Raw genomic sequence first — 27,886 nt, 5'->3', positions numbered from 1 at the left:
GAAAGAGCTTGATGGTCATAATGGAAACGAGTGAATAATTAATTGACGTTGTTTACATTGAATTTACCCCCTTTCTTATGATGGGGGGATGGGATGGGAGTTGTTGTTTCTGTGATGACTGAGGGTGACACTCTTACTTCATCCACACACAAGTAGTTGTGGTGCTTGCTAGGGAGCCACAGCCATCAGTTGCCGTGTTCTCACACACTCGGCCAGCTTGCACTGGAGAGAACATTCTCCTTTGTGGTGCTGGGGATCCCAAATAGCAGAATTGCTGGCATTGCCCTTGGGCATGTGGGTCCCGTCAGGGGTCAAATTCACAGGCTCTCCAACCTTATGCTTGCAAGGTAGGAACTCTACCACAGGCTGTCCCTTGGTCCTTACTTCCAGGAACACCCGAGGGGCTACTCTGTACTTCAGAGTAGCTCCTAGTGGTGCTGGGGGGACCATATGCAATGCTCAGGATTAAATCAGGGTAAACACTTTTGTAAATGTCATATCCAGTAATGCTCAGGCCTTACTCCTGGCTTTGTGCTCAGGGATCCCTCCTTGTGGTGCTCGGGGGACATGTCCATTTGCTGGGGATTAAACCCAGCTCAGCCACATGCAAGGCAAGCTCCCTCCCCTCTGCCTATTGCTCTAGGCTCTACCTTACCTCTGTACTGTCTTTTCCAGCCTCTAGGTTTTTAAAATTTTTTTCTGAACTAATAGGAATAATTTGTAGATTAAAGTTGAGACTGTCATCTTAAATAACTTAGTGTGTGTCACTTAGACAAGGATATTTTTGAACTCATCATAATATAGTAGTCAATTCAGGAAATTTAAAAGGTAAAGGTATTATAATTGTTTATATTCAGATTTTGCTAGTCGCCCAAGCCATATTCTTTGTAGCATTTCCCTGCTAATTGAGAATTCCATATTGCCCTTTTACATTGCTTTATTCACTTTGACCTAGAATGGTCTTTATTTTTCATGGTGATTACCTTGTTGAAGGGAAGGCATTTGTAGAAGGACTGTGGATTTGCTCTCTATAGTGAGACTCAGTATGCTTTTTTGGTGGGATTATTGTGTAGGTAACATTTGTGTCCTTTTCTAGGATGTCATATTAGGTCGCATATCATGTTTTTTGTTTCATTATTTATATATTATCTATTATCACTCAGTGACCCACTATAAAGGAAACTGTCCTTCATTGTAGTTAATTTAAAGAATTAATTTGGATGGACTTTCTGCTTTAAAGAGTAAGGGCTATAAATAGGGCTCCCGTGTAGAGTAAATACTATTGTGGGCACTTGATTTTATCTCCAGCAATGTAAGGTGTGGTTCTGGTGGTCCCCAAGCCCTGCTGGGACTGAGCAATGCCAGGTCTGGCCTTCACAACAATATGACACTTTCTTGAGGTATAAAATATATGGAGTAACCTATACGCTATTGTTAGAGGCTAAATAAGGAGAATTTTCTTTTTATCTCCTTTGCCATTATAGCAAATTTAAATCAAAATTGGCTTCATCTACACAGAAACTGATCTAAAATCCTGACTAAGTTTTATATCGAAAGGGACAAAAGGCCAGTACCCATATTTCCTGGAGACAAAGAGATGGCCTCACCAATAAAGAAAGTCCACTGTGGGGCTAGAAGCTGTAATCGGGAAAGGATTCTAAGGTGTACTCTCCTTGAGGAGTAGTGGAGAGTGTATCAAACAGCATCACCAAAGTCCATAACCCTAGACTATACACTGAAGTGAAGGCAAGACTTTAGGAAAAAGGGCCTGTGTCAGTGGCGGACACCACTGGGGTAACCACTTGCAGCTTCACTTCACATGCAGGTGGATGTCATACTGATTCTCACTTTTCAGAATAGCAGACTTTGAGGGCAAATGCCAGAGGAGGGATTTAACTGCCCCTAGCAAATAGCTGAGATAACTGAAAGCACATAGACAGTTACCTGCAGTGCTGCTTGGCAGACTCTGACAGTCCATATCTGACTTCTGACCAGCAAGCTGCAGCTATAGATGGAAAGAAGCTATAGTCAGTTATCTGGGGGGCCTCTCTGCCTGCAGGGGTTTCTTGCTAGCCAATTTTGCTCCAGGTGGTCCTAGAATATGTGTTCTGTTACCAGCTGGGATTGAGCCCCCAGTCTGCTCTTAAACCCACCCCAGCTCAGGTTTCCTAGGCACTGTACATGTTTGTGAGACCGCGGCAGTTGGGTGGGTGCTGGGCACTGGTGAAATTGAATCATGGCCAGGTCCACAACTACTGGTGCTATTGGTGGGTAGGTGCCCCTTAGTACTCCGTGTCTCAAATCCTTGCTTGCACCTAGTCCGCTTGGACAGAGAACCCTGTGGAGCATTGCATATTATGGGGAGACAGAGGGACTCACTTGCATAGATGAATCAAGACAGCAGCCTGGAAAGAACTACTCTCATGACTAAGTTATCCAGGCCAACTAAAGATGTCAAGGCAATCGTACTAATAATGCTCACTGGAATGAGATTGTTAGAAGAGAAATTTTAATGAAAATGTATGAGAGGAGGTTTGAGAAAAGTCAAAATGAAAGAGGAGATTAGCTGAAGTAAAAAATACAATTTTTTAATTGTATTAAAGGACCAGAGTAATTACAGCGGGTAGGGCATTTTCCTTGCACATGGCCAACTTGCGTTCAATCCCTGGCATCCCATATGGTCCCCCTTGCCCACCAGGAGTGATCGATCGCTTAGTGTAGATCCCTGAGTGCTGGTGAATGTGACTCCAAAATAAAAAAGCACACATACAAGAAATAAAACAGGTGCTCAAAGTTAAGAAGAAACAAAACAGGTGCTCAAAGTTAAGAGGAAAGAAGACAAAAATGACATCAGAGAGTTAACTGTAATAATACAATCTATTTTGTAGAATAGTATATACTGAGTTAATATTTTTAAATGCTTTGAGGGGCTAGAGAGACATTACAGTGGGTAGGGTGTTTGCCTTATGTGCAGCCAATCATTTTTGATCCCCAGCAACCTGTATGGCCCCTCGAGCACCACAAGGAGTAATTCCTGAGTTCAAAGCCAGGAGTAACCTCTCAGCATCACTGTGTGTGACCCAAAAAGCCAAAAATAAATAAAGTGCTTTGAATATACTTGACATAATAGTGCTATGGTATTTGATAAATAAAATTGAATATATTGCATGGAACTATGTCAGTCTAAATATATGAAAATATTTTGACATGAAAATATGTCAATCTAAATATATGGTTTGTACATTTTTTCAGTGCTATTTCTTATTAATTTTAATACTCTAAAGTTCTTAAAGTTATAAACATTTCTCCTAATTTTTCTAAGGGAGATATATAATGTATTTCAGTATGGAAAGTTAATTTATAATTATTACTGATGGGAGCTGTATGAGAAGGATAAAGAAAGCTTGGTTAAAAGCATAGGTTCAGGGGGCTGGAGTGATAGAACAGCAGGTAGCGTGTTTGCCTTGCATGCGGCCGACCCAGGTTTGATTCCCAACATCCCATATGGTCCCCTGAGCACCACCAGGAGTAACTCCTGAGTGCAGAGCCAGGAGTAACCCCTGTGCACTGCTGGGTGTGACCCAAAAAGCAAAAAAATATATATAAATATATAAAAAATTTTAAAAAAGCACAGGTTCAAGGGTCTAGGATGTGAATACAGGGTGGAGCACCTCCCATGTTTATGTGAAGCACTGGGCTTGATCCTCAGACCCTGGTGGGGTAGGGTAGCGTGGGAGTTATCTGAACCTGAAAGAAGATGGAAACTGTATGTGTAATGTAAGATAGTGAAAATAAGAGTAAAGTCTAACTATGTATGAGTCTCAATTCAAATCATTGTTACATTCCTCCCTTTGATCACTTACTTTATTCTTCATTCTTCCTCTGTAGTGAATTTGCTAATAGATTTGTCACTAAGAGTATAGTAATATTATTATCATTATTATTATTATTATTAATTATTATTATTTTGGCAGCTGTAGAAAGGACTCAACAAAGAAAGCTTGAAGAACTCCTTTTAGCAGCAGCAAGAGAAGGCAAAGCAGCAGAACTCATAGCTCTGGTAAAAACAAAACAAAATTATGAACACGTGCATTTTTTTCTTTTCTTGAACTTCAGGAAAATACTTAATGTTAAATTCATCACATAGTTGAATTGTGGGACGAAACAGGTGAACATAATAATGATGTTTATAAATAGACAAAGTAGGATACGTTTTACATGTTTTTCTTCAGATTTCTGATTTATATCTTCACCCCCTGCTGAGAACCTGTAGGATAAGAATTATCTTTTGAGGCAGGTAGGGGCAGATATTTTTCAGATCAAGATAATTTAAGGTTGAAACATATAGGATTTTTTTTGAAACATATAGGATCTTATAAGGGAATGCATTTTTTAAATTTTGACGGTAACGATTTCTAAAAGGTATTTGTATATCTCTAGAAAGTAGCATTTTAAGAAGGAACAATATTTTGGAATATTTATGTTTGAATGATCTGAATGTCCTATCCACTTTTTTCCTGTTTTCATTTCCTATATTGTCTTATTAGACATGGAACTGTCAATTAGTTCTAAATCCAAGACTGATGCATTATCACTCAGTACTTTAAAGTTATTTCAGCTAATCTGAAAAGGATTTTTTGATTTTCAGATAGTGCCTAAACTGTTTTGGATACTTTGAGAAGTGGGGATTATAAAATAGGTTTTTAAAGTAATTAGTTGGAAGCAGTAAATTTTATATAACTTTTAATATTTATAATTTTAACTCTTTTAAGTAACTGAATTAGATTGTTATATAATTTTGGTATCACAAGTATAAAATGCAAGACTGGTAAAAATGAGCAAATCATAGTGATATCAGTGTCCAGAGGTGGGTGAGTTAACTACTACATATATGTGTGGTATAATATGCGATCTGTCATATGTGTGTGGGACCTGAGATTTTTGTGGTGCCTTGAAGACTGAGCATGTGAGTAATTGAATTGGCATGAATTGGCAGATTTTCGTGAGCAAAAAGCCACTGTCTAGATGCCAAGGCACCCAACTGGCCATAAGTCTCTGTATTTTGAGTGTGTGAACATTGCATTATACATGCATGTGTTTTATGGGAGAAAGTGTATCTTTGGTGTCTAATGTTACATTTCTAAATTTAGCTCAACAGACCTAATCCTCCTGATGTCAACTGTTCAGATCAGTTAGGTAATACACCACTTCACTGTGCAGCTTACCGAGCTCATAAGCAATGTGCCCTTAAACTTCTAAAAAGTGGAGCAGACCCCAATCTAAAAAACAAAAATGGTAAGTATATCGGTAAAAGCCATTGTTGGCCAGTTGGAAGCTCTGAAAGTTAATGTCATATAAAATCAAGTGTTTTGTTTTAGTAACCAGGCTTTACTATATTGTGTGATCTCTACTTTCATAGTCAAAGCATTCACACACTCAAAATAATCTTTTTTAAAAATTTAAACACTATGAATTACAAGTTACAAAGTTATTTATGTTTAGGTTTTAGATATCCAGCATCAAAAAATAATCTTACTGATTTGCTTCCTGTTTATAACTTAAAAGTTTAATAATCCCTGCTCCATAGCAGGCACCAGTGATAAGATTCCCATCTTCAAGGAAAAGATTGGGCCAGTTAATTGTTGTTGTTTTGTAAGTCAGAGCTTACTCCTGACTCTGTGGTAAGGTATCATTTGTGGCAGTGCTTGAGGGGATCATATGGTCTTGGGGATTTAACCAGGATAGCTACGTGCCAAGCAAGCACTTTATTTGCTGTACTACCTCCTGGCCCCCATTTTGAGAGGGGCCACACCTGATGATGCTAAGAAGTTACTGGTGCTCAGGGGACCATATGGAATGCCAGGGGCTGAACTTGCGTCAGATGCATGCAAGGCAAGCACCCTACCTGCTGTATATCTCTTAACCCGACCTCAGTCCCATTTTTTTTATGTTAGATAAATTGGATAAAGCCATGGTGTCCACTTAATTAGTCAGTACCAGGTCAGTTCTTCTACTGGAAATATAGTATTAGGTTCCTATGAGCCAATTCAGCATTTTTATTAACTAACCAATTCAAAACCTTGTTTTATGTTTAGATGCACCTTATTTACTGTATATTATTGTTTTATTTCTATTGAGTTCACTACCGACAGCATTAAATTCAGACTCATATCTGAACCAAGCTATCTTCCACATGCTCCACCCGGCTGATCACAGCCTGCTTTTATTTAGGAACACTAGACAGCGCTTCACCACAGCGAAATCGCCAATACCAAGGGAAAACTGGGGTATGTGGCAAGAAGGAGACCAGGACAAGGAGTCTTGTTTGCAGCAGGGATCTGACACAGCCCAGCTGAATTTGTCCTCAGCTGTTTGTCCTCGACTTCTTTGTCCTCAGCTGGAAACATGCCATGTGCATCAGAAGACTGAAATTTTTCACTCCACTGGACAGACCTGTGACTGAATGATAGGGAAATCACCATGAACGATGATTAGGAACAGGCCAATTTTCAAACGTGGAATCCATTAATAATATGTATCTCTGGTATATGCATGATAGTATCAAAGGCAGAATTGAATAACCAGGGGACCTTTTGTTAGGACCCTTACTGTGTCACTTTTCAGATGCTTCTCTTTGCCTTACCACCGGGTTTGGGGCTTCTCAGTGAGTCCGCAGGGCCCGGGTCACCTCCCCGGTAACCTAGACATACCTCAGGGTAATTTTTGGCTTAGGTAATTTTTGACTCTGTCTCCAACGAGACTGGGTTCTTACAGGGAGGACTAATAGTTTACTGTCTAATTAACTCAGCACCTGAAATAATAAGTAGCACCTGATGCTTTCTATATATTGTAAGTTTGCTGAAGGTTTGATTAGAAACAGTTTTCATGAAGGAATACATATCTTATATGGATGTGAAGTTCTTTCTGTTCTAATATTTGTTAAGTTTCTCTTTCTCTTTTGAGAGAATGGCTTTGGACTACACCTGGCAGTGCTCAGGAACTCCTCCTAGTTCTGTGCTCAGGAGTGACCCCTGGAGTTTTCCAGAACCATGGCAGTACTGGGATCAAACCCTGGTTGTCCCATGCAAGACAGGAGCTTTAACCTCTAAAATATCTTTCTGGCTATTACTATACTTCTTTTGGGTGGCGGGCAGGAGACTGGCAGATGGGGGGAGGTTTCTTTCTTACCTTTTCTTCCAGATGGCATTTCATATAATTTTCTAAGGGTTTATAAAAATACCATTAACATCTAATTAAAATTACATTCTATGTAAATTAATTTAAAGGGTGTTGGCATATTAATTTACTTTTCTCATTAAGGGACAATATGCCAGACACATAACGTCCAATGGAGACGTTACTGGGCCCGCTCGAGCAAATCGACGATCAACGGGAGGGCCTTTACCTTTACCTTTACCTATTAAGGGACAAATCATTGTACAGAGAACTCTTTGATTATTCCTCTTCTTTATTTTTGTTGTGGTTGAAAAGAGAGGTAGTGCAATTAGAAACAACTAGTTAGGTTCCTGTTCTGGTAGAGAGGCTATTTCATTCACGCCAAAGAGTGTTCTACCACTTTTTTACTGTATAACAAGCACTTTATACATTGAATCTAGAAATCAGGACTCTGGGCTGGGATTTCAGCTAGTTGGCAGAGGTTCAGAGTTTATTTTTGGCATCCGGAAAGAATTCTATGGGGAAAAAAAGTCACAGCTCTTTTCTGCCTAAAGGGATAATTTTTCAAAAATTTCCTGTAGATAGAATAATAATAACAGTTGGCAGACCTTTTTATTAGCTTCCTGTGTACCGGCTAGGAAACTCAAAGAGACTCTGTGTGTGTATGTGTGTGTGTGTGTGCTGATAAGACTTTCTTTGTTTTAGGGGAACTATTTTATGTCACTTACAAATAAATGTGTGCTACCAAACCATGCCCACCAGCCAAGTATCTGTATCTCTCATCATTAGCTGTTGGTCCCTCCCTCCACCCTTGCAGCTCCTTCACCTGGTAACCTTAGATCTCTGGTCAGTATCTTGCTTTTGTTTGGCCTTGTTTCTCCCTTTGTTTCTTTATACTTCACATGAGTGAAATCACCTGGTATTTGTCTTTTGTCTTCCCACTTATTGTGATTATTATTACAACATCATTCAGTTCCATCCATCTAGTCTACCACTGTAGGTAGGATATAATATTATAGTTGAGAAGTGTTCCGTTGTGTGCGTGTGCACACACACAAACACACACACACACACAAAACCACAATTTTTTTTTATCCACTTGCCTATCTTTGAGCACTTGGTTATTTCCATAATTTCGCTATTGTTAATAGCACTGCAATGATCATATGTGTGTATATATGTTTTTGAGTTAATTTTTTTTATCCTTTAGATAAATATCACAGATGGAATTGCTGAGTCATACTTACTTAAAATATTTTGAGGAGCCATACTGTTTTACATAGGAGCTGGAACAGTTTACATTTCCACACACTGTATTTCTCCACATCCCTGCCAGCATTTGATTTTGACATTTTTGATGTGGGCCATTCTCACAGGTGTGAGTGGTAACTCATTGTTTTGATTTTATTTACATTATCTGATAATCAATGGTAATTTGAGTTTTTTTTCCATGAACCTGTTGACCATCTATATGTCTTATTTGGTGAAGTGCCTCTTTCAATCTTCACCTTATTTTCTGAGAGGGCTGTTTTGTGAGTTCCATTTATTTGTTGGATTTGTGATCTGTGAGTGTGTTTTCACATTTGTAAAAGTCAAATGATAGTTTTCTTCACTGTGCACAGGATTTTTTAATTTTTGGTAGAGTCATGTTTTTTAATTGAGTCAGTGTAAGATATACAGTTACAGAGTTGTTCATGATAATCTTAGTCATACGATGTTTCAACACCCATCCCTTTACCAGTGCACATTTCCCACCACCAGCATCTCCAGTTTCCCTCCTGCCTGCGTCCTCCCCTCACCTAGTCTGCCTCTATGGCAGACACTTTTATTCCCCCCCTTTTTTTCTTTTTGGATTACACCCAGCGATGCTCAGGGGTTACTCCTGGCTCTGTACTCAGGAGTTACTTCTGACCATTCTTGGGGGATCATATAGGATGCCGGGGATTGAACCTGGGTTGGCCACATGCAAGGCAAAAGTGTGCTGTATCTCTGCCCCCCCCCCGCCACTTTCTTCCTCCCTTCCTCCCTCCCTCCCTCCTTCCCTCCCTCCCTCCCTCCCTCCCTCCCTCTCATTTTCCTTTTATACACTGTGGTTTGCAGTACTGTTACTGAAAGGGTATCATGCATGTCACTTAACTTCCTTTCAGCATTCACTTTGTGTCTGGAGTGATCATTTTCAAGATGGAGTCCTTTAACTATTTTAGAATTAGGTTCTTGTAAGATAATTATTATTTACATACTTGTTCTCCTCTATAAAGACTTCTACATAATTTTGGTCTAAACTGGTAATATTTCTAGATTTATCTTAAAAATTTCTCACTTAAAGGACTAGAGAGAGTATGGGGGGTAAGATGTTTGCCTTGTACCCTGCCAACCCAAATATAATTCCAGGTACCAGATATGGTCCCCTGAGACCAGAGTCAAGAATAGTCGAGCACCACTGGTCTTGACTCAACACTCTTAAGTCTCTCAATTATTTTAATTTATGTAGGAGTACTGCTATTTATTCAGCCACTGATTACCTGATTGAATTGGGCATGAACTCCACCTTACTTTTTTTTTTTAGTTTTTATAATTTTCTTTATTAAATCACCGTGAGAGCAGTTACAAAGCTTTCAAGTCTAAGTCTCGGTCATACAATGTAATACCCATACCTTCACCAGTGCCCATTCTCCACCACCAAAAACCTCAGTATACTCCCATCCGACACTCTCCCCCTACCTGTGGGGCAGATGATTTCCACATTACTCTCTCTCTGCTTTGATCACATTGAATATTTTGACACCAGACCCACCATTATTATTTGAGATTTTACCTCAACACTCAGATCTGCTGAAAAGGCAACAGTAGACAATTTGTTTTCTATTACTAGTTAAGGGACTGGGACAATAGCACTCAGGTAGGGCATTTGCCTTGCACACAGCCAACATGACCTGACCCGAGTTCTATTCCTCCACACCTCTTGGAGAGCCCGGCAAGCTACCGAGAGTATCTCACCCGCATGGCAAAGCCTGGCAAGCTCCCTGTGGCGTATTCGATATGCCAAACACAGTAACAAGTCTTACAATGTTACTGGACCTGCTTGAGCAAATCAATGAACAATGGGAGGACAGTGACAGTGACAGTGATTGCTGGTTAAGAATAACATATGATGTTGTGTGGCTGCAGTAGTGGCCACGCGATTTTGAAATTCTGAAATTTTAACACTTAAATCTGGAGGGATTTCTGCCAAAACTTGCTGGGTTCTGAGATTTGTTCCTGTTTCTCTGAGATCATGGCCATTAAGCAGCTTCATCAGGAGCCAGAAAGACTGTTCATGGGCAGTGACTCGGGGTCTTGTTGGAACAGTCTGGCCAAAGGCAGTTTTGGGGTATCTGGAAGTCTGAAGGCGCCATCAGGCTGCTGATGCACTCGCCGCACAGGTACAGATTGACCTGCTCGTGGCACTGTAGCCCCTCACAATTATTTTAAAATGAGAATTATTATACTGCTTACAACGGCCTTCTCTAACCAACCATTCTGATCTATTTTACTGATTATTTTCTTTCATATTTACATATGAAAGTCATTAACAGTAATGACTCTGAATAGTGCCATTTTCACACCCCAAAGATCCACGCAGTTTAAAAAAAATAAAAAAGCTACTCCAGCTGTACCTTCCCAACAAAAATACCAAATACCCTGAATAAACACGATGACCTCTTAATACCTGTATTGCAAACCATAACTGTGCACAGGATTTTAATAAATGCAATCTCATTGTTTACTTGTGGTTTGGTTTCTCTTACTGTTTGAGACAAACCTTCATGTTTTACTTCAGGTATAATATCTGAATATTTAATTCATCTTGAGTTGACTTTTGTGTATGGTATGAGATAATGAACCAATTTCATCCTTTTAAATGCAGTTATCTAGTTTCCCACTCGCATTTATTGAAGAATTTCCTTTCTCCATTTTATGCTGTTGGCATAAAATATAAATTTATGCTGTTGGCATATAAATTTATGCTGTTGGCATTAAATGGAAATTAGTCCACCTATGTGAAGGTTAAATTCTGGGATCTTAATTCTATCCCATGAGCTCTTACTATTGCTATGACTATTTGGGGTCTTTTGAGTTACCATACAAATTTTGTATGAAATGTTTGTTCTATTTCCTTCAAGAAGGCCTTTATAATTTTGATTGGGTCTTCACTGAATTGGTTATGTCTTTGGATAAAATGATGATTTTTAAAAGTGTTCATTCTTCTGGTCCATGAGCATGAGATACCATTCCTTTTCCTGTGTTGTCTTTAATTTCTTTTAAGGTTGGCTTTTGGTTTTTGTTCCTAAGCACCTAATTCCTTATGATGCACTTGTGAATTGGATGACTTTCTTGATTTCTTTGTCTTCTGATTTGTTGCTTGCATATAGAGATAGAACAGTAGATTTTCTGCATTTTTTGTAGCCTTCCATTTAAATATATTGATTTAATGTTTTTTTTTTTTTTAGTGGAGTCTTTAGACTTAAAAAATGGTTTATATTATCCTGTCCTCTGCAAATAGTAGTAATTTTACCTCTTTTCCAATTTGGATCTTTCCCCCTTGCCCAATTGCTGTGACTAGGATTTCCAGTGCTGTGTTGAAAAATAGTGATGTAAGTAGGCATCTTTGCCTTGTGCCTGATCGTATGGGAAATTCAATGTTTTCACCATAGAATGTAATGTTAGCTGTGTAAATAGCCTTTACTATATTGAAGTACATTACTTCCCTCTACCTGTGTTGTTTTAAACATATTAGATGTAATCTTGTGAAAAGCTTTCTCTCTATCACTGTTAATATTTTTAAGTATTTTTGTTTCCCCACTAGAGAAATAATACACAGTCAACCCCAGCTTTCCCATCAGCAGTTGTATAAATCTACTTTGAAAAAACATTTGAAGCCTAGGCATGTAGCTTAGTGGCAATATGCATGCCTTGCATGTATGAGCCCTGAATTTGATCTCTGGTGCTTGGAGGTGCAGGAGGGACCCAAAACCAGGAACTTTGTCTCAAAGAAAAATTTCAAACCCATGTATTTTTCTTTATACACTTTACTGTGTCCCCATTTGACTGTTGGCTCTCTAGTCCCTACTAATATCTTCCACCTTAACTGTTGCTATTGCTTTACAACTTAATTAACTACTTTTCCTCTTGTCTATATAGACTACCATTTTTCTAAAGGGCAGCCCTGGTAGTTGTTTTAAATGTATTACGGAAGTCTTCAAAGTTTAAAAGTAGAATAAGGGCGGGTGAGATAGTACAGCAGTAAGGTGCTTGCCTTGCATATGGTTGGCCCAGGGTTAACCCTGGCACCACATATGGCCCTCCAAGAACCACCAGGTGATCCCTGAGCACAGAACCAGGAATAAACCCTGAGCACCACTTATTGTGACCCCCAAATGAACCAAAACCAAAACTAGAATAATATGATTGTTTTATAGTCATATCTTAATAATTATCAATAATATTCACCGTCCCTGGATGATTGTGTTTTTGGAGGGTGTTTTCCGAGCAGTGCTCTCAGGGCCTGGGAGCCATTCCTGGTGACGTGCTGCCTCCCAGGCTTTATGCCAAGGCCAAGTGATGTGCTGCTTAGGCCCAGTAGTGCTGGAGATCATCAGCACTGTACCTCGCTGTGCTTAGGGGCCCACACTTGAGTGTGTTCGGTTGGGGCGTGCAGTGCTTGGCATTGAGCTCGGCTCCTTTCTGAGCAACACATGCATCCCAGCCCCTGAGATGTCTAGAAAACACAGAACTGTGGATTGGAGCAATAGTGCAGTGGACTGAGCACATACTTTGCATGCAGAAGGTGCCGGTCTAATCCCAGCACCAGATGGTCCCCTTGAGCACCACCAGGAGTGACCCCCAGGCACTGAGCCAGGAGTAGCCACTGAGCACCATGGGGTATGGTCCAAAAACTAACCAACAAATTTAAAAAGCCTCACATAACCTTCTAACAATTCTCATATACTTTGCACAATTATGTGAGCATACTAGAAGCATTGAGAGGGCCAGAGTACCAAATGCATTAGGCCCACACTGCCAAGGTGGTTGCTCCCAAGGATGGCTCCCAGGCCACCAGGCACTGCTGGGGAGCACCTCCTCCCGCCACCCCCAATATTGTGTTGCAGTTGAAGCACCAGTGCTTTGTTTTGTTTTGGGGGGCATACCCAGCAGTGCTCAGGGCTTACTCATGACTCTGTACCTGGGGGTCACTGAATCTTCTTCAGTCTCCTTCTCCTTCCTGTGACTCCCCTGACCTATGAGTTGGCTCCCTACTCTCATGCCATGCCGCTTCATTTCTGTGATTGTCACATGTGGCTCTCTGAGTGTTCAGGGATTACTCCTTTAGGTACTCAGGGACCATATGTAGTACCATGCATTGACTGGAGCTGGCTGTGTGAAGCACCAATTTGTACAAATAAATTATTAATGGATATTTCCTTATGTTTTACACAGATCAAAAACCCCTTGACCTTGCCCAGAGTGCTGAAATGAAACACATTCTTGTTGGTCATAAGGTATGTAGCAGTGGGTTGCATTTATAAAATAATTTTTAGGAAAAAAATTGAAATATATAGATGCATTTTTAATAAAAGTATGTTTTTCATAGGTAATGTACAAAACACTGAAACGATATGAAGGTCCTCTGTGGAAGGTAGGTTGGGACAGTATTTTGATTGAGCAATGGAAGGATGAATTCTTGGTGTTTCATATGAGCCTTTTTGTAAACTTCTGAAGTGTATGTGTTTAGTTATTTTTGGATCTTATAATGTAAACCATATATTACTAGATATCATTAGACTTTCACTGGCTTTTGTGTTGTCAATTGAATACTATTAGCTGACCGTGTTTGAATAGAATAGCGGGGGGAGGGGGATAGATTTTTTTCCTAGTCATCGAAATAGTGTTTCTTATTATGTACATATTCTTCCATAGGGAGCCTAGAGGAATTCAAAATTATGAATTATCAGAGAACACAGAAAATCTTTTTGGTTCTGAAATGTTTTACATTTTATTTTCCAGCTATTCCAGCTATTATTAGCTATTTCTGAGCATATGTGTTTCTCCTTTTTTTTTTGCAACTGCACACATTTGCTATATCTTTATGTGTGTTTGTGTTATATAAAATAAACAGAACTTTTTAAAATTCATATAGGACTTTTAGATAGTTGTCTTTGAGACCTCACAGTTGAGACATTTTCCTATAAATATCCTTGAGCAGTATGGTCAGGACTATAAACTATGTTCATTTCATCACTGTTCCTATCACCTTGTGGTAGTTTGATTTTGCCATTGCATCTACTACTTACATTCATGTTAGTTAATTTTTTTTTAAATATCCACTAGTACCATCTAGATTAGTCTTTCTCAACTTTCTTGTCCAGTGTCCCCTTCTTTTTGTGTGTGTGTCACACCCATCTATGCACAGGGGTTACTCATGGCTAATGCACTCAGGAATTACTCCTGGCAGTACTCGGGGGACCATATGTGATGCTAGGAATCGAACCTGGATCGGCCATGTGCAAGGCAAACACTGTACCCACTGTGCTACTGCTCCTGCCCCCACTGTCTCCTTCTGACCCATTAGCATCCTGTGCTTCCCAGTCCTTCCAGTTGCTCCGTATGCTCTTGCCGTACCCTCTCATTTTTGTAATTTTACATGTGGCTCACTTGGAATATCCTGGGGCTCAGAGAAGCACATTTAGCCCTCAGTTGAGAAACACTGGTTTAGATCAGTATTTCCTAAAGTGTGTGATAATGGCCCCAAAGGGCGGCACTGGAACAAATCACTTGCTCTGTACTGGGCTGTAGCAGCCTGGGTGGAGTACTTTCTCTTTGTTTGCTTAGAGGATCTAGATTTACAGTGAAATTTTTTTTTTTTAATTTTGAAAAGGGGGTGGTAGACAAATAAATTTGGGAACCTCTGGTCTAGATGAAAGATTCACATGGAATTGCTGTAATCTAATCACTTTTAGTTAGTTAAATATTGAATCTGACACTGTCAGCTTTTTGTTGTTTTTTCCCGTAGAGCTCAAGATTTTTTGGCTGGAACTTATTCTGGGTAGTATTAGAGCATGGAGTCCTTTCATGGTATAGAAAACAGTAAGTATTATGATCCTGATCTTAGAATACATTTCAGTGTCTATTTTACAAGATAAAAGCTTTCACTTATCTCTTTTCCTTTTTTAATTTAATATTTATTTTAAAGGCTTGATGCTGTCCATAATAATTATCGCCAGGGATGCAAGCATCTTACTCACGCAGTATGCACGGTAGGTAGGATGACATGCTTGTCTTTTACTTAAACCATGAAACTGGTTCTGCAACTGATTGCTATAAAAGTATTGGTATAACCTGCCTTGTGAAATCTTGGGGTTCTGTAGAGCAAAAAAGAGTATTTGTGTGTGTATAGACATGTATCTATTTATCTATATCTTTGAGATCAACTGAAGTTGTAGAATTTCAGTTTAAAAAATATGACCAACTTTTGTTTCTCCACATACCACGGGATGAGAGATGAGTGACCTAAAAAGAGTTTTGCTGAGCTTTTAACAAAATGGAGTGTGTGTGTGTGTGTGTGTGTGTGTGTGTGTGTGTGTGTGTGTGTACATTCCTAACGAGGGGAGGAAGTGAGGTTCTCCTCTCTGGCAGGAATCTGAAGCTGCATCCTGACATGCTGGTTCCTGCCATCGGGGCCATTCCCACGGCCCACTGTCCACCTGCTCTTCCTTATCAGAGTGAAGGATCTCAGGAAAGTGGCAGCATGCACCAGTCCCCTGCTCTCAGTATCGTCTAATTACACAGGCGTGTGCCTTCAGTGTCTTCACAGTCCGCCTGCTCCTCCTCTGGCATTTGGTGAAGGTGCCCCGGAGCTTCTCTGATCTTACCTACCTGTCTTCTGACTCTGCTGTATCCCGCACTGCTAAAAGTCGAACCGGGTCCCCAAGGCGGAGGGAGAAGGCAACAGGCTAAGGAGGGCCGGACAAGCAGTCCTTATACAACGTCTTTATTGAACATGCATGGAAAGTCTTTCCCATGCTTCTAGAAAAGGAAGCATACATTGGCAAAATATACAGGAATGTTCAGGATACATAAATTCAGAATGTACTGGGCTTCTAGACATCAATGATGTTTTTCTATAATTACATAGTTTCCATGATATTTTCCTTGGTTATATATTGATACACCTTAGCAACATGTTCTGCCACAAGAACGGGGAAAGAGCCCACTAGAAAAACAAGAAAGTCAGCTCTTAGAATTTGTAACCCCAAGACAATGGTTTCTATAAACCAGGCTTTAGACAACACATCCCCAGGACAAGAACTTTCTTAATATTTAACTAGCACAGGCTCCCAACGTCAGTTTTTCTATTAATAGCACCCTGTCCACTTTCTCTGTTTTTGTGGATGATCCGCTGACTCAATCCTAAGATTTTTCCTCAGTTGAATCTTTTCAGCACGGGTCTTGTGGGCCTGACGCCATGAGTTTGATTCCCTGGTATTGCCCCACAGGCTGCAAGTGGGACTCTGTTCACACACTGGTTTAAGGCAGAAACTTTGTTTACTGATTTGATAGCTTTCTTACTGTAGTTATTTGCAACTATAAGTTTCTTTTAATTTCAAACTGTGACAGTTACTTTTGTATTAAATGAATTCACTTGATTTTGCGGTCATAATTACCATCCATCCCAAGTTGGTTTTTTTTTTTTTTTGCATCTTTCCAAACCAAAATTCTGTGCTCACTGACACTTAAGTCTCTAGTCCACTTTCCCTGCAGCCTGCTACCTTCTGTCTCCATGACTTTGAATACTCTACATAGGTCCTATAAGTGAAATCATATAATATTGGTCTTTTTATGATCAACTAATTTCAGTTAGCTTGTTGTAGCTATTTTGTTGCACTCTAAAAGCATATAAGATAAAACTTACCGTGTTACCATTTTTTTTAAGTATATAGTATAGTAGTTCCATTTGGATTTGTCTTTTTTAAAAATAATTAATAAATTAATTAATTAATTTTGAATACCTATCCCTCCACCAGTGACCATTTCCCACCACCATGGATCCCAGTATCCTTCCCACCCCCCATTCCCCCCCATCCCACCCTGTCTCTGTGGCAGGGCATTCCCTTCTGTTCTCTCTCCTATTGGGTGTTGTAGTTTGTAAAAGAGTTAAGCCTGATTTTCAGGGAGAAATGTTGGATGATTTATTTTCCATTGATCATTTTGTATATAGGGAGATGTCACACGGCAGCGTAAGCAGCCGTGTGGTTTGGAGGAAAAATCCTGGTTCCCGCATGCCTGAGCTATGTTTGTAGAGGCTCATGGTCACCGGGGTTCCATCTGGAGAAGGTGAATTGCAGCACCTACCCCATCTGGGACTTCCCGGTGATCTCGGCTCTGTTTGGGACCTGGAGCATTCTCTGAGAGCTGTGGAGCCTCCCAGCGGCCTTTCTTCTGTTGGCGTGTGCTGTAAAGATGGCGCTGGATTTGTCTTTTAATGACTGTTGTCTTCTTATAAATTTTATTGAAGCACCATGATTAACAAAGTTATTCATAGTTGGGTTTTAGACATACAATATTGCAGTACCAGTCCCACCACGAGTGCCAACTTCCCTCCACCAGGGTTCCCAGGTTCCTTCCCAGTTTCCCTCCCTTCCCTGAACCGCAGCCTGCCTTCTTGACGGTTCCTTTCTGACTTCATTTAAAGTCTCTGTCTCTTGGTTTCAATGTAGTTGTCTCTGTGGTTTGGATATTTGGCTCTGTCATTTCTTAATACTACCTTTGTATGCTATTCCCCTGACCTGGCCCCTGTTGCTTCTCACCTGTCTCTTCTCCCCCTCCCCTTCACTTTCTTTCCTTCTCCTCACTATACTCTGGGGCCAAAATTGATCAGGGAGTCCCACCCTTTAAAACATTGCTTTTCCTCATCCAGTTTATTCTAAATACCACATATAAGTGATGTCCTCATGTGTTCATCTTTCTTCTGGTTTGTTTCATTTAACATGATGTCTTCCAGTTTTATCCGTGTTGCCATGAATTGTATGATTTCATCATCCCTTAAAGCTGTGTAATATTCCATTGTGTGTATATATAACACATCTTCACGATCTAGTGGAGATAGTCAGTCGGCAACTACACCACTTCTATTTTGCTGATGACATCGTTCTAATAATACCAAACATTAGCCAAGCGTCACAAATGCTGGCCGACTTCAACCGTGAGTATGGAAAGGTCAGACTGCAGCTGAATCTCACCAAGACAGTGTTCATGAAAAACGAACTAGTCTCTGACGTTCCATTTGCTCTCATCGGAACAAACATCTCCGAATGCAGCAGCTATGTGTACCTGGGTCAGCAACTCAACATGATGAACGACTTGGCGTCAGAACTGTGCAGGAGGAAGAGAGCAGCATGGAACACCACCTTCAAGAGCATCAAAGAAGTTGTTAAGAGGATGAAGAACCTCTGACTCTGGGCACATATTTTTGACTCCACCATTATTCCTGCACTAACATATGCCTCAGAGACTGGGGCCCTATGAAAACAGGATGAGAATGTATTCAGATCACCCAAAGAGGAATCGAAAGAGCTATGCTTGGAGTATCATGCTTCACTCAAGTGAGAGAAGGAATCTGGAGTTCTGACCTCCGTTGATGATCGAAGATCAGGGAGGCTGCTTCGTTTGCCAAGGTGTCGAAAATCAGATGGGCCAGACACATAATGAGATTTGGAGACAACCGCTGGACTAAAGCTGTTACCGACTGGATTCCACAGGACGTCAAAAGAACATCTGACTGCCCACCTACAAGATGGTTGTACTTCTTTGTCAAAACCCTGAACAAATGGTTTTATGCTCTTCGTGTTCCTGGAGTGAGCAGACACCACTGTACTACATTATCATGGGACAGGGGCAAATGGAGACGTTACTGGTGCCCGTTTGAGCAAGTCGACGAACAACGGGATGACAAGTGTTTACAAGTGGTCATACAGTTATGATTACTGTAGCTTTGTAGCATAATAACTTAAACTCAAGAAATGTAATGCCTCTGATCTGTTTTCTCAGAATTCCTTTGGTAGTGCATTAATTTGCTTGAGCAGGCCCAGTAACATCTCCATTTTGAGACTTGTTCTTACTCTCTTTGGCATATTGAATAGGGAGTTTTATATTCCATACAAATTTTAGTTATTTATTCTAAGTTTGTGAACAATATAATTAGATTTCTGATGGAAATTGTACTGAATTTGTATAATACTCCCAGGTAGGATGGTCATTTTGACAATGTTAATTCTGAAAGATATTTTTTTCCATTTTCTGGTGTCCTCTTATTTCTGTTAAGTAAAGTAAAAATGTAAAGTAAAGGCCCTCCCGTTGTTCATCGATTTTGCTCGAGCGGGCCCAGTAACGTCTCCATTGGAGACTTTGTTGTTACTGTGTCTGGCATATTGAATACGTCACGGGGAGCTTGCCAGGCTCTGCCGTGTGGGTGAGATACTCTCGGTAGCTTGCCGGGCTCTCCGAGAGGGGTGGAGGAATCGAACTCAGGTCAGCCATGTTGGCTGCGTGCAAGGCAAACGCCCTACTGCTGTGCTATCGCTCCAGCCGAAACCTAAATAGTTGATTTTCTTGACACTTTTAAATGGAGTTACTTTTCTGATTTCTTTCTTTGATCTCAGAATTTTCAGCACCCTTCTCTAAATATAATCAGCTCATTTATTCTAGAATAGAACATCAATACAATTTTACTTTATTATTATGAGGGGGTATAGGAGCATTTCTTTATTGTGTTCCGAGAATGTTGGCCATTAAAAAGTGAAAGATGTATGTGGTCTGTAACAGAAATCAGAGTTGAATGTGGACCATTAAAACAGATGAGGATGCTGAAGTTACTATCTTCTGGTGTCCAGTTTCTAGATTATTGGTCATCTAGGCTATTGGGCAGAGCCTGGGTTATCCAGCTTATCTTGCACCATGTAGGTCTACCATTGTGGCATTCCATACCAACAATTCCTTTTCTTAGGGGCATATTTCTGATCTTTTCTCATATGGCATGGTTCTCATGGTTCTCACTATGGCAGGGGAATAGAAACAAAATCATCCGGCTGCTTCTTGCTAAAAGTGGTCAAAGATTTGGCCACAGATGGGGCTTCCTCTAAAAGGGGTCTGTCCATGGGCCTTCTGTAGAATTCTAATGGAATGTTCAATCTGGACTGCACCAACTTCTGTAACTTACAGGATTTTGAACAAGTGCCAAGTTTTGTTAAGACTTTTTTTTTCTTTTTCCTTTTTGGGTCACACCTGGTGATGCTCAGGGGTTCCTCCTAGCTCTGCACTCAGGAATCACTCCTGGCAGTGCTCAAGGGACCATATGGGATGCTGGGAATCGAACCCGGGTTGGCCGTGTGCAAGGCAAATGCCCTCCCTACCCACTGTGCTGTCACTCCAGCCCCGTTGTTAAGGTGTTTTAACGGGTATGGCCAAACATTTTAATGTAAGAAATGTAAATACCCCAAGCCTTATTTAATGTTCACTTCCTTAAAGTAGTTGTTCATCTGGCTTCATGATTGGGGGGGTCAGACCCAGTATTTGAGAGTGTTTACTCCCTTGTCATGAGGCTAAGAGAAGGGACAAGGGCATGGAAAACTCTTCTAGGAGATGGAAAAGTCAGTGAAATTTTAAATAGAATTTTTTGACATCCTCATTTTGCTTTTTGTATTAGGCACGAACTTTTGAACCTTTCAGCATTGAGGTTTGTCATAGATTCCCTTCATCTGGCTGACAAAGCTTGTTTTAGTTTTCATCTCCTAGAGTACTTTCATCATAAAATACTTGAATTTCATTCATTATATACTCCATTTTACTGAGATAATCATGTTCAACTCATTTATACTTTTTTAATGTGGTAATAGCATCAATAAACACTAAAGTATAAAAAAACTACTCTTGTTGCTGGGATAAATTCCAGTTGATCTTGATCTGTTATTTTGATATATTGTTTACTACTATTCTGAGGGTTTTGCGTTGTGTTTGTAGATACGTGTTTATATTTCTCTTGAGATATTTATGGTTATGAAATGAAAGCAATACAGATTTCCTGAGCTGCAGAGTGTACTTTCTTTTCAGTTTTCTGGAAGAGTGAGTATAAAGATTGTTTATTTCTTTCTTGAATGCTTATAGGTTAACTTGTAAAATCACATGGACAAGAAATTGTTTTTAGTTCTTTTTTTTATTTAGGGTGAAGAGTTATAATATTGTAATTTTTTTCATTTACAGTAGGGACTATTCAGTTTTCCAACATTTTAGTTTTTGATTTGGGGCCACATCTGTTGGTTTTCAAATGTTACAACTGGCACTCAGGAGTCACTCCTGGGAGGCTCAGAGGGCCATATGGGATGCTGGGCATGCCCTACTTGCTGTACCATTGCTCCAGCCCCATCAATTTCTTGTTGTAATTTCTTTTAACTGAATCACCTTAGAGATACACAGTTATAAAATTATTCATGATTTGGCTTGTCAAATAATATTCCAACACCCGTTCCTTTACCAGTCTGTATACGTATCCCACCACCAATGTCCCCTGTTTTCCTTCCAACTCCCCAACCCTCTCTATGGCAGGCACTTTGCTTCTCTTTCTCTCTCTCTCTCTCTCTCTCTCTCTCTCCACACACACACACTCCCCGCCCTTTGGTCATTATAATTTGCAATACAGATACTGAGAGGTTATCATGTATATCCCTTTACCTACTTTCAACACTCAGTCATTGTCCAGAGTGATCATTTCTAATTATTATTGCCATGATGATCCCTTCTCTATCCTAATTGCCTTTTTACCCCCTCATACCCTTAGGGCAAGTTTCCAATTATAAACCAATCATCCTGGCCCCAGTTTTTCCTGGCCTTGGATATTAGTTTCATACTATTGTTTTTTATATCCCCAAAATGAGTGCAGTCACTCTATATCTGTCCCTCTCCTTCTAACTCATTCCACTCAACATGATACTCTCCATGTCTATTCATTTATATGCAAATTTCATGACTTCATTTTTCCTGACAGCTGTGTGATATTCTGTTGTGTAGATGTACCACAATTTCTTTATCCAGTCATCTGTTCTCAGGCACTCGGGGTGTTTCCAAATTCTGGCTATTGTGAGTAGTGTTGCAATGAACATAAAATTGCAGATGGCATTTATGCTGTGTGTTTTTGGGTCCCCAGGGTATATTCCCAGAAGTGGTATTACTGGATCATATTTAAGGTCAATTTCTGGTTTTTTTTTTTCCTTTTTGGGTCACAGCTGGCACAGCTGGGTTACTCCTGGTTCTGCATTCGGGAATTACTCCTGGCAGTGCTCAGGGGACCCTATGGCATGCTGGGAATTGAACCCAGGTTGGCCACGTGCAAGGCAAATGCCCTACCTGCTGTGCTATTGCTCTAGCCCCTCAATTTCTGGTTTTTGAGGAATGTCCATATTTTCCAAAAAGGCTGGAACAATTTGCATTCAAACCAACAATGAAGGACAGTCCCTTTCTCCCTGCATTTGTGCCATCCCTGGTTTTTCTTGTTCTTTTGGATATGTGCCAGTCTCTGTGGTGTGAGATGATACCTCATTGTTGTTTTGATTTGCATCTTTCTGATGATTAGTGATGTAAAGCATTGCTTCATGTGCCTTTTGGTTATTTGAATTTCTTCTTTGAGGAAGTTTCTGTTTATTTCTTCTCCCCATTTTTTTATACATTGAGTTTGATAAGAAGTCTGTGTTCATTTTTTCACATGTAGCTGCTCAATTTTCCCAGCACCACTTGTTGAAGGAGCTTACTTTTCTCCACTTCATATTTCTTGATCCTTTACCAAAGAGTAAATGATTATATATTTGAGGGTCTGTATCAGGATATTCAGTTCTATTTCATTGATCTGCAGGTCTGTCTTTATTCCAATACCATGCTGTTTTAATTACTGCTGTTTTGTAGTACAGCTTGAAGCTGGGAAAGGTGATTCCTCCTATATTATTTTCCCCAAGAATTTCTTTAGCTGTTTATGGGAGTTTATTGTTCCATATGAATTTCAGGAGTGTTTAATCTTTTTCTCTGAAAAATGTCATGGCTGTCCGTATAGGTACTGCATTGAATCTATATAGTGCTTTGGTGAGTATTGCCATTTTGGTAATGTTAATCCTTCCATCCATGAGGAGGGGATGTATTTCCATTTCCTTGTATCCTCCTTTATTTCTTGAAGTAGTGTTTTGTGAGGGCTGGAGCGGTAGCATAGTGGTAGGGCATTTGCCTTGCATGCAGCCAGCCCAGCCAAGCCAGGTTTGATTCCTCTGCCCCTCTCAGAGAGCCTGGCCGGCTACCAGAGTATCTTGCCCGCACAACAAAGCCTGGCAAGCTACCCGTGATGTATTCAATATGCCAAACACAGTAACAACAAGTTTCAAAATGGAGATGTCTCAAAATGGGCCTGCTCGAGCAAATCGGTGAACAACGGGAGGACAGTGTTTTGTATTTTTCTTTGAATAATACAAATAAAAATTCTTAGCCTCTTTAGTTAACTGATTCTGAGGTACTTGATTTTCCAAGGCACAATTGTGAATGGGATTGTTTTTTTAATATCTCTTTCTTCTCTTTCATCATTTATATATAGGAAAACCATAAAATTTTAGGTATTGATTTTGTAACTTAACACCTTACTATACAAATATATTGTTTCTAGGAGCTTTTTTTGGTAGAATCTTTAGTATTTTCTAAGTATATTATTACTTATATGCAAATTGTGAAGGCTTGACTTCTTCCAGAAATACTCCTAAACAGTTTCTATGAGGCAAGTAGCATCCTGATACCCAAAGCAGACAGAGGAGAGAGGGAGAGGGAGGGAGGGAGAGAGGGAAAGAGAGAGAGAGAGAGACAGACAGGCAGACAGACAGAGAGGAAGAGGGGAAAGAGAGGTGAGAGGAGAGAGAGAGAAGAGAGAGAATTACAGGCTGATATCCCTGATGAATACAGATGCAAAGATCCTCAACAAGATTCTAGCAAATAGAATCCAACAACTCATAAAAAGATTATACATCATGACCAAGTAGGATTCATCCTGGGGATGCCAGGATGGTTTAACATTTTCAAGTCAACCAACACAATACACCATATCGTAAAAGAAAAATAAATACCGTATGATCATATCAGTAGATGCAGAGAAAGCATTTGACAAAATCCAGCACCCATTTATGATAAAAACTCTCAACAAAATCGGAGTTGAAGAAGCATTCCTCAATATAATCAAAGCCATCTAACACAATCCCACAGCATGCATTATTCTTGGGAAAAACTGAAAGCCTTCCCTCTAAGATCAGGCACAAGACAAGGGTGCCTACACTCTCACTCTTATTTAATACAGTACTGGATGTATTTGCCAAATCAAGGGCATTTTTATGGGTTTCATATCACAGTGGTAGGGTATTTGCTGCTGGTGCAGCCAGCCTGGCCAAGCTGGGTTTGATTCCTCTGCCTCTCTCGGAGAGCCCGGCAAGTTACTGAGAGTGCCAGTGACATATTCTGTATGCCAAAAACAGTAACAACAAGTCTCAAAATGGAGACATTACTGGGCCCGCTCGAGCAAATCGATGAACAACGGGAGGACAGTTTGTTTTTGTTTGTTCATATTTGTAAGTTTTCCCTTTCAAGAAACTTATCCATTTTCTTTAAGTTATCAGACTTACTGATAATATGAATCCCTTATTTTTAATGTTTGTAAGATTGTATTATATCCTGTTTCATATTTAAGTTATTAATATGTATTTTTTCCTAGACCTGGCTTGTTATTTATCCAGTTCATTATTTTTTTTTTCTCCACAAAGAATTAGCTGCTTTCATTGAATTTTTCAAGTTTTCTATTTATTTGGTTTTCTGTTTTTTCGGTTTTTCTGATTTGTAAATCTTTTTTGGGGGGGTGGGTTGCTCCAAACTGCACTCAGAAGTCCTGGAGGCCACTCCCAGTGGTACTCTGACAGCTGTATAGCTGATGTAGTTCTGTTCAAGCTCAGAGGTATTTGGAGGCCACCAGAGCAACACCCAGAGGTGCTTGAGGGGAGGGGCATGCAGAGCTGGGTATTGAATTCATTCAGTGCCTTGCACTTCAAGGCATGAATTCCAGCCCTTTGAGCTATCTCCCTGGCTTAGATTATTTATGTTTAAGCTACCAAGAGTATCCCACCCACACAGCAGAGCCTGGCAAGCTCCCCGTGGCATATTCGATATGCCAAAAACAGTAACAACAAGTCTCACAATGGAATAGCACAGCGGTAGGGCGTTTGCCTTGCACGCAGCCAACATGGCTGACCCGAGTTGGATTCCTCCGCCCCTCTCGGGGAGCCTGGCAAGCTACTGAGAGTATCTCGCCCCCGCAGGGCAGAGCCTGGCAAGCTACCCGTATTGTAATCGATATGCCAAACACAGTAACAACAGTCTCCAATGGAGACGTTACTGGGCCCGCTAGAGCAAATCGATGAACAACAGGAGGACAGTGACAGTAACTGGTGCCTGTTAGAGCAAATCGATGAACAACGGGGCGGGGGGGGGGGGGGGACAGTGCTACAGTGCTAATCATTAAAAAAAAAATTCTTTGGGGCCAGAGACATAGTACAGGAGTTCATGTGCATATCTTGCATGTGGCAAACCTGAATTCAACCCCCAGTACCAAGCATTGCTGGGTACAGCCCTAGCAGTACTGAGCACCATGGCGGGAGGAGATGGTAGTCTCAGACCTTGGCACTGAACTGCCACTAGACGCTGGGTAAAATGGAGAGCCCTGGGCCTCCTGAAAAATTAAGAGCCCTGGGTCTCTTAGGAGGCCAAAACAAAACAAAACAATAAAACAAAAAAGTCCCCTCTCTACTTTGGGTTTAATTTACTCTCTCACACTTTTCTCAAGGTGGAAACTTAGATTATTTATTAAGAACTGTGTTGGTTGGAGCGATAGCACAGCGGGTAGGGCATTTGCCTTACAAGCGGCCAACATGGCCGACCCAAGTTCGATTCCTCCACCCCTCTCGGAGAGCCCGGCAAGCTACCGAGAGTATTCGATATGCCAGACACAGTAACAACAAAGTCTCCAATGGAGACATTACTGGGCCCGCTCGAGCAAATCGACGATCAACGGGAGGGCCTTTACCTTTACCTTTATTTGTAGCTGGAGTTTCTCTTCGTAGCTATTTTGGTTTAATTTTTGTATATTAATGTTTTCATTGTCTTTCAGTTCAAAATATTCTTTAAAATTTCTATTATTTTCTTTCTGTTATGAACCATTGAATATTTATAAGTATATTGTCTATTTCCAAATAATTTAGGTTTTTCTGGTCATCTTGTGTGTGTTTTGTTTTCTGTTTTGTGGAAGAGTGCCTTGGGAAGAGTGCCTTGTTTTTTTTCTAATTTTATTCCACTCTGATTTTTTCACATTTTCCCTGTGATTCTTTTTTTTTTTTTTTTTGCTTCTGGATCATCTTCACAGATACACTTGGCAAACCTGTTTTAGTTATTGTTGGATACAGTGTACTATAAATAAAGTCATGGTTAATAGTATTGTTAAGTTCTGATGTTTGACAGTACTAGACTTTGTGTCTTTGCTAAAGTTTTAGTTAATTGTATCAGTTGCTGAGAGGGTATGTTAAAATTTCTGCCTATATTTACAAAATTATCCAATGTCTACTTCCTTCAAGTAGCATTTTTTTGCTTGCATCTGGATTCTAGAGTTGTTTTCTGTAAGTGGGGCTGGGGTAGTCCTCTGGTAGAATCTGGAGTCATTAGTCTAAATCTTTTTTTTTTTTTTTTGAGCACTGGCCTTTTAAGCAGTGTTCAAAGGGCCCATGGTCCACTCCTCATTATACTCAGCTGAGCTGTATAAGGCTGGATGATTTAGTGTTTGGGCCACTGATGTGATGCTTCATGGACTCAGCAGTTTGGAGGCTCCTAGAGCTACACCCTGCAGTGTCTGGAGACCATCTGTAGCCATAGATCAAAATCATGGTCTCACACATGCCTTACGTGCTGGAGTCCTAATTCCCCTTACTGCTGAAGCTCTAATTCCTCTTTCCAAATTTACCTTTTAAAAAGAGAGTTAGTTGTTCTTATTTTTTGGGGGGTGGGGTACACCCGATAATATTCAGGGATTACTCCTGGCTCTGCACTCAGGGATTGATCACCCATGGTAGTGCTCAGAGGACCATAAGGAATGTCAGGAATTGAACCTGGGCCGGCCTTATGCAAGGCTGATGCTCTACCTGCTAGGTTATCATTCTCGGCCCTATTTATTATTATTATCTTATGCTTTCCCTTTTCTATATCAATCTTGCATCATTATTTTACATTCAACTCAATTATTTTCTATATTTTAAATGTTTAGAAGAGGGGTACGAATAAATAATTAGAACTGTGGTGTTTTAGGGTTTCTTTAGCCCAATTACATGCTGTCATGTATAATAGAAACAACATGTACCTAGTGGACTATTAATATTTACTTTGAGTTAAAAAATATTCAAGCCAAATTTTATATAAGAAACTATAATACATTTGTTATTCTTATTTATTGAGTTTTTACCCAATATTTTATCTTCAGTTAGCTGTGACTTGATTGTGTTAGTACATTTAATTTTATGATATAGTTTTAGGACTTTGTTTGCCACGCCATAGTGGTGGTGTCTTACTCCTT

General features: G+C 40.1%; 1 protein-coding gene across 1 annotated transcript in view; it reads left to right on the top strand.

Annotated features, from left to right (window-relative positions):
• Positions 1–27,886, top strand: part of OSBPL1A (oxysterol binding protein like 1A) — a 207,209-nt gene that overhangs the window by 28,265 nt on the left and 151,058 nt on the right. Inside the window, exons 5-10 of the mRNA XM_056138043.1 lie at positions 3,975–4,060; positions 5,151–5,295; positions 13,654–13,715; positions 13,808–13,852; positions 15,227–15,300; positions 15,407–15,470. Coding sequence (XP_055994018.1) covers positions 3,975–4,060; positions 5,151–5,295; positions 13,654–13,715; positions 13,808–13,852; positions 15,227–15,300; positions 15,407–15,470 — 476 coding nt within the window. The remainder of the gene's footprint in view (positions 1–3,974; positions 4,061–5,150; positions 5,296–13,653; positions 13,716–13,807; positions 13,853–15,226; positions 15,301–15,406; positions 15,471–27,886) is intronic.

Source organism: Sorex fumeus, unplaced genomic scaffold, assembly GCF_029834395.1.
Source record: "Sorex fumeus unplaced genomic scaffold, SorFum_2.1 ptg000128l, whole genome shotgun sequence".
Classification (NCBI taxonomy): Eukaryota; Metazoa; Chordata; class Mammalia; order Eulipotyphla; family Soricidae; genus Sorex; species Sorex fumeus.
The sequence above is the reverse complement of the archived record's forward strand: the minus strand, read 5'-3'. Positions and strand labels throughout refer to the sequence as shown.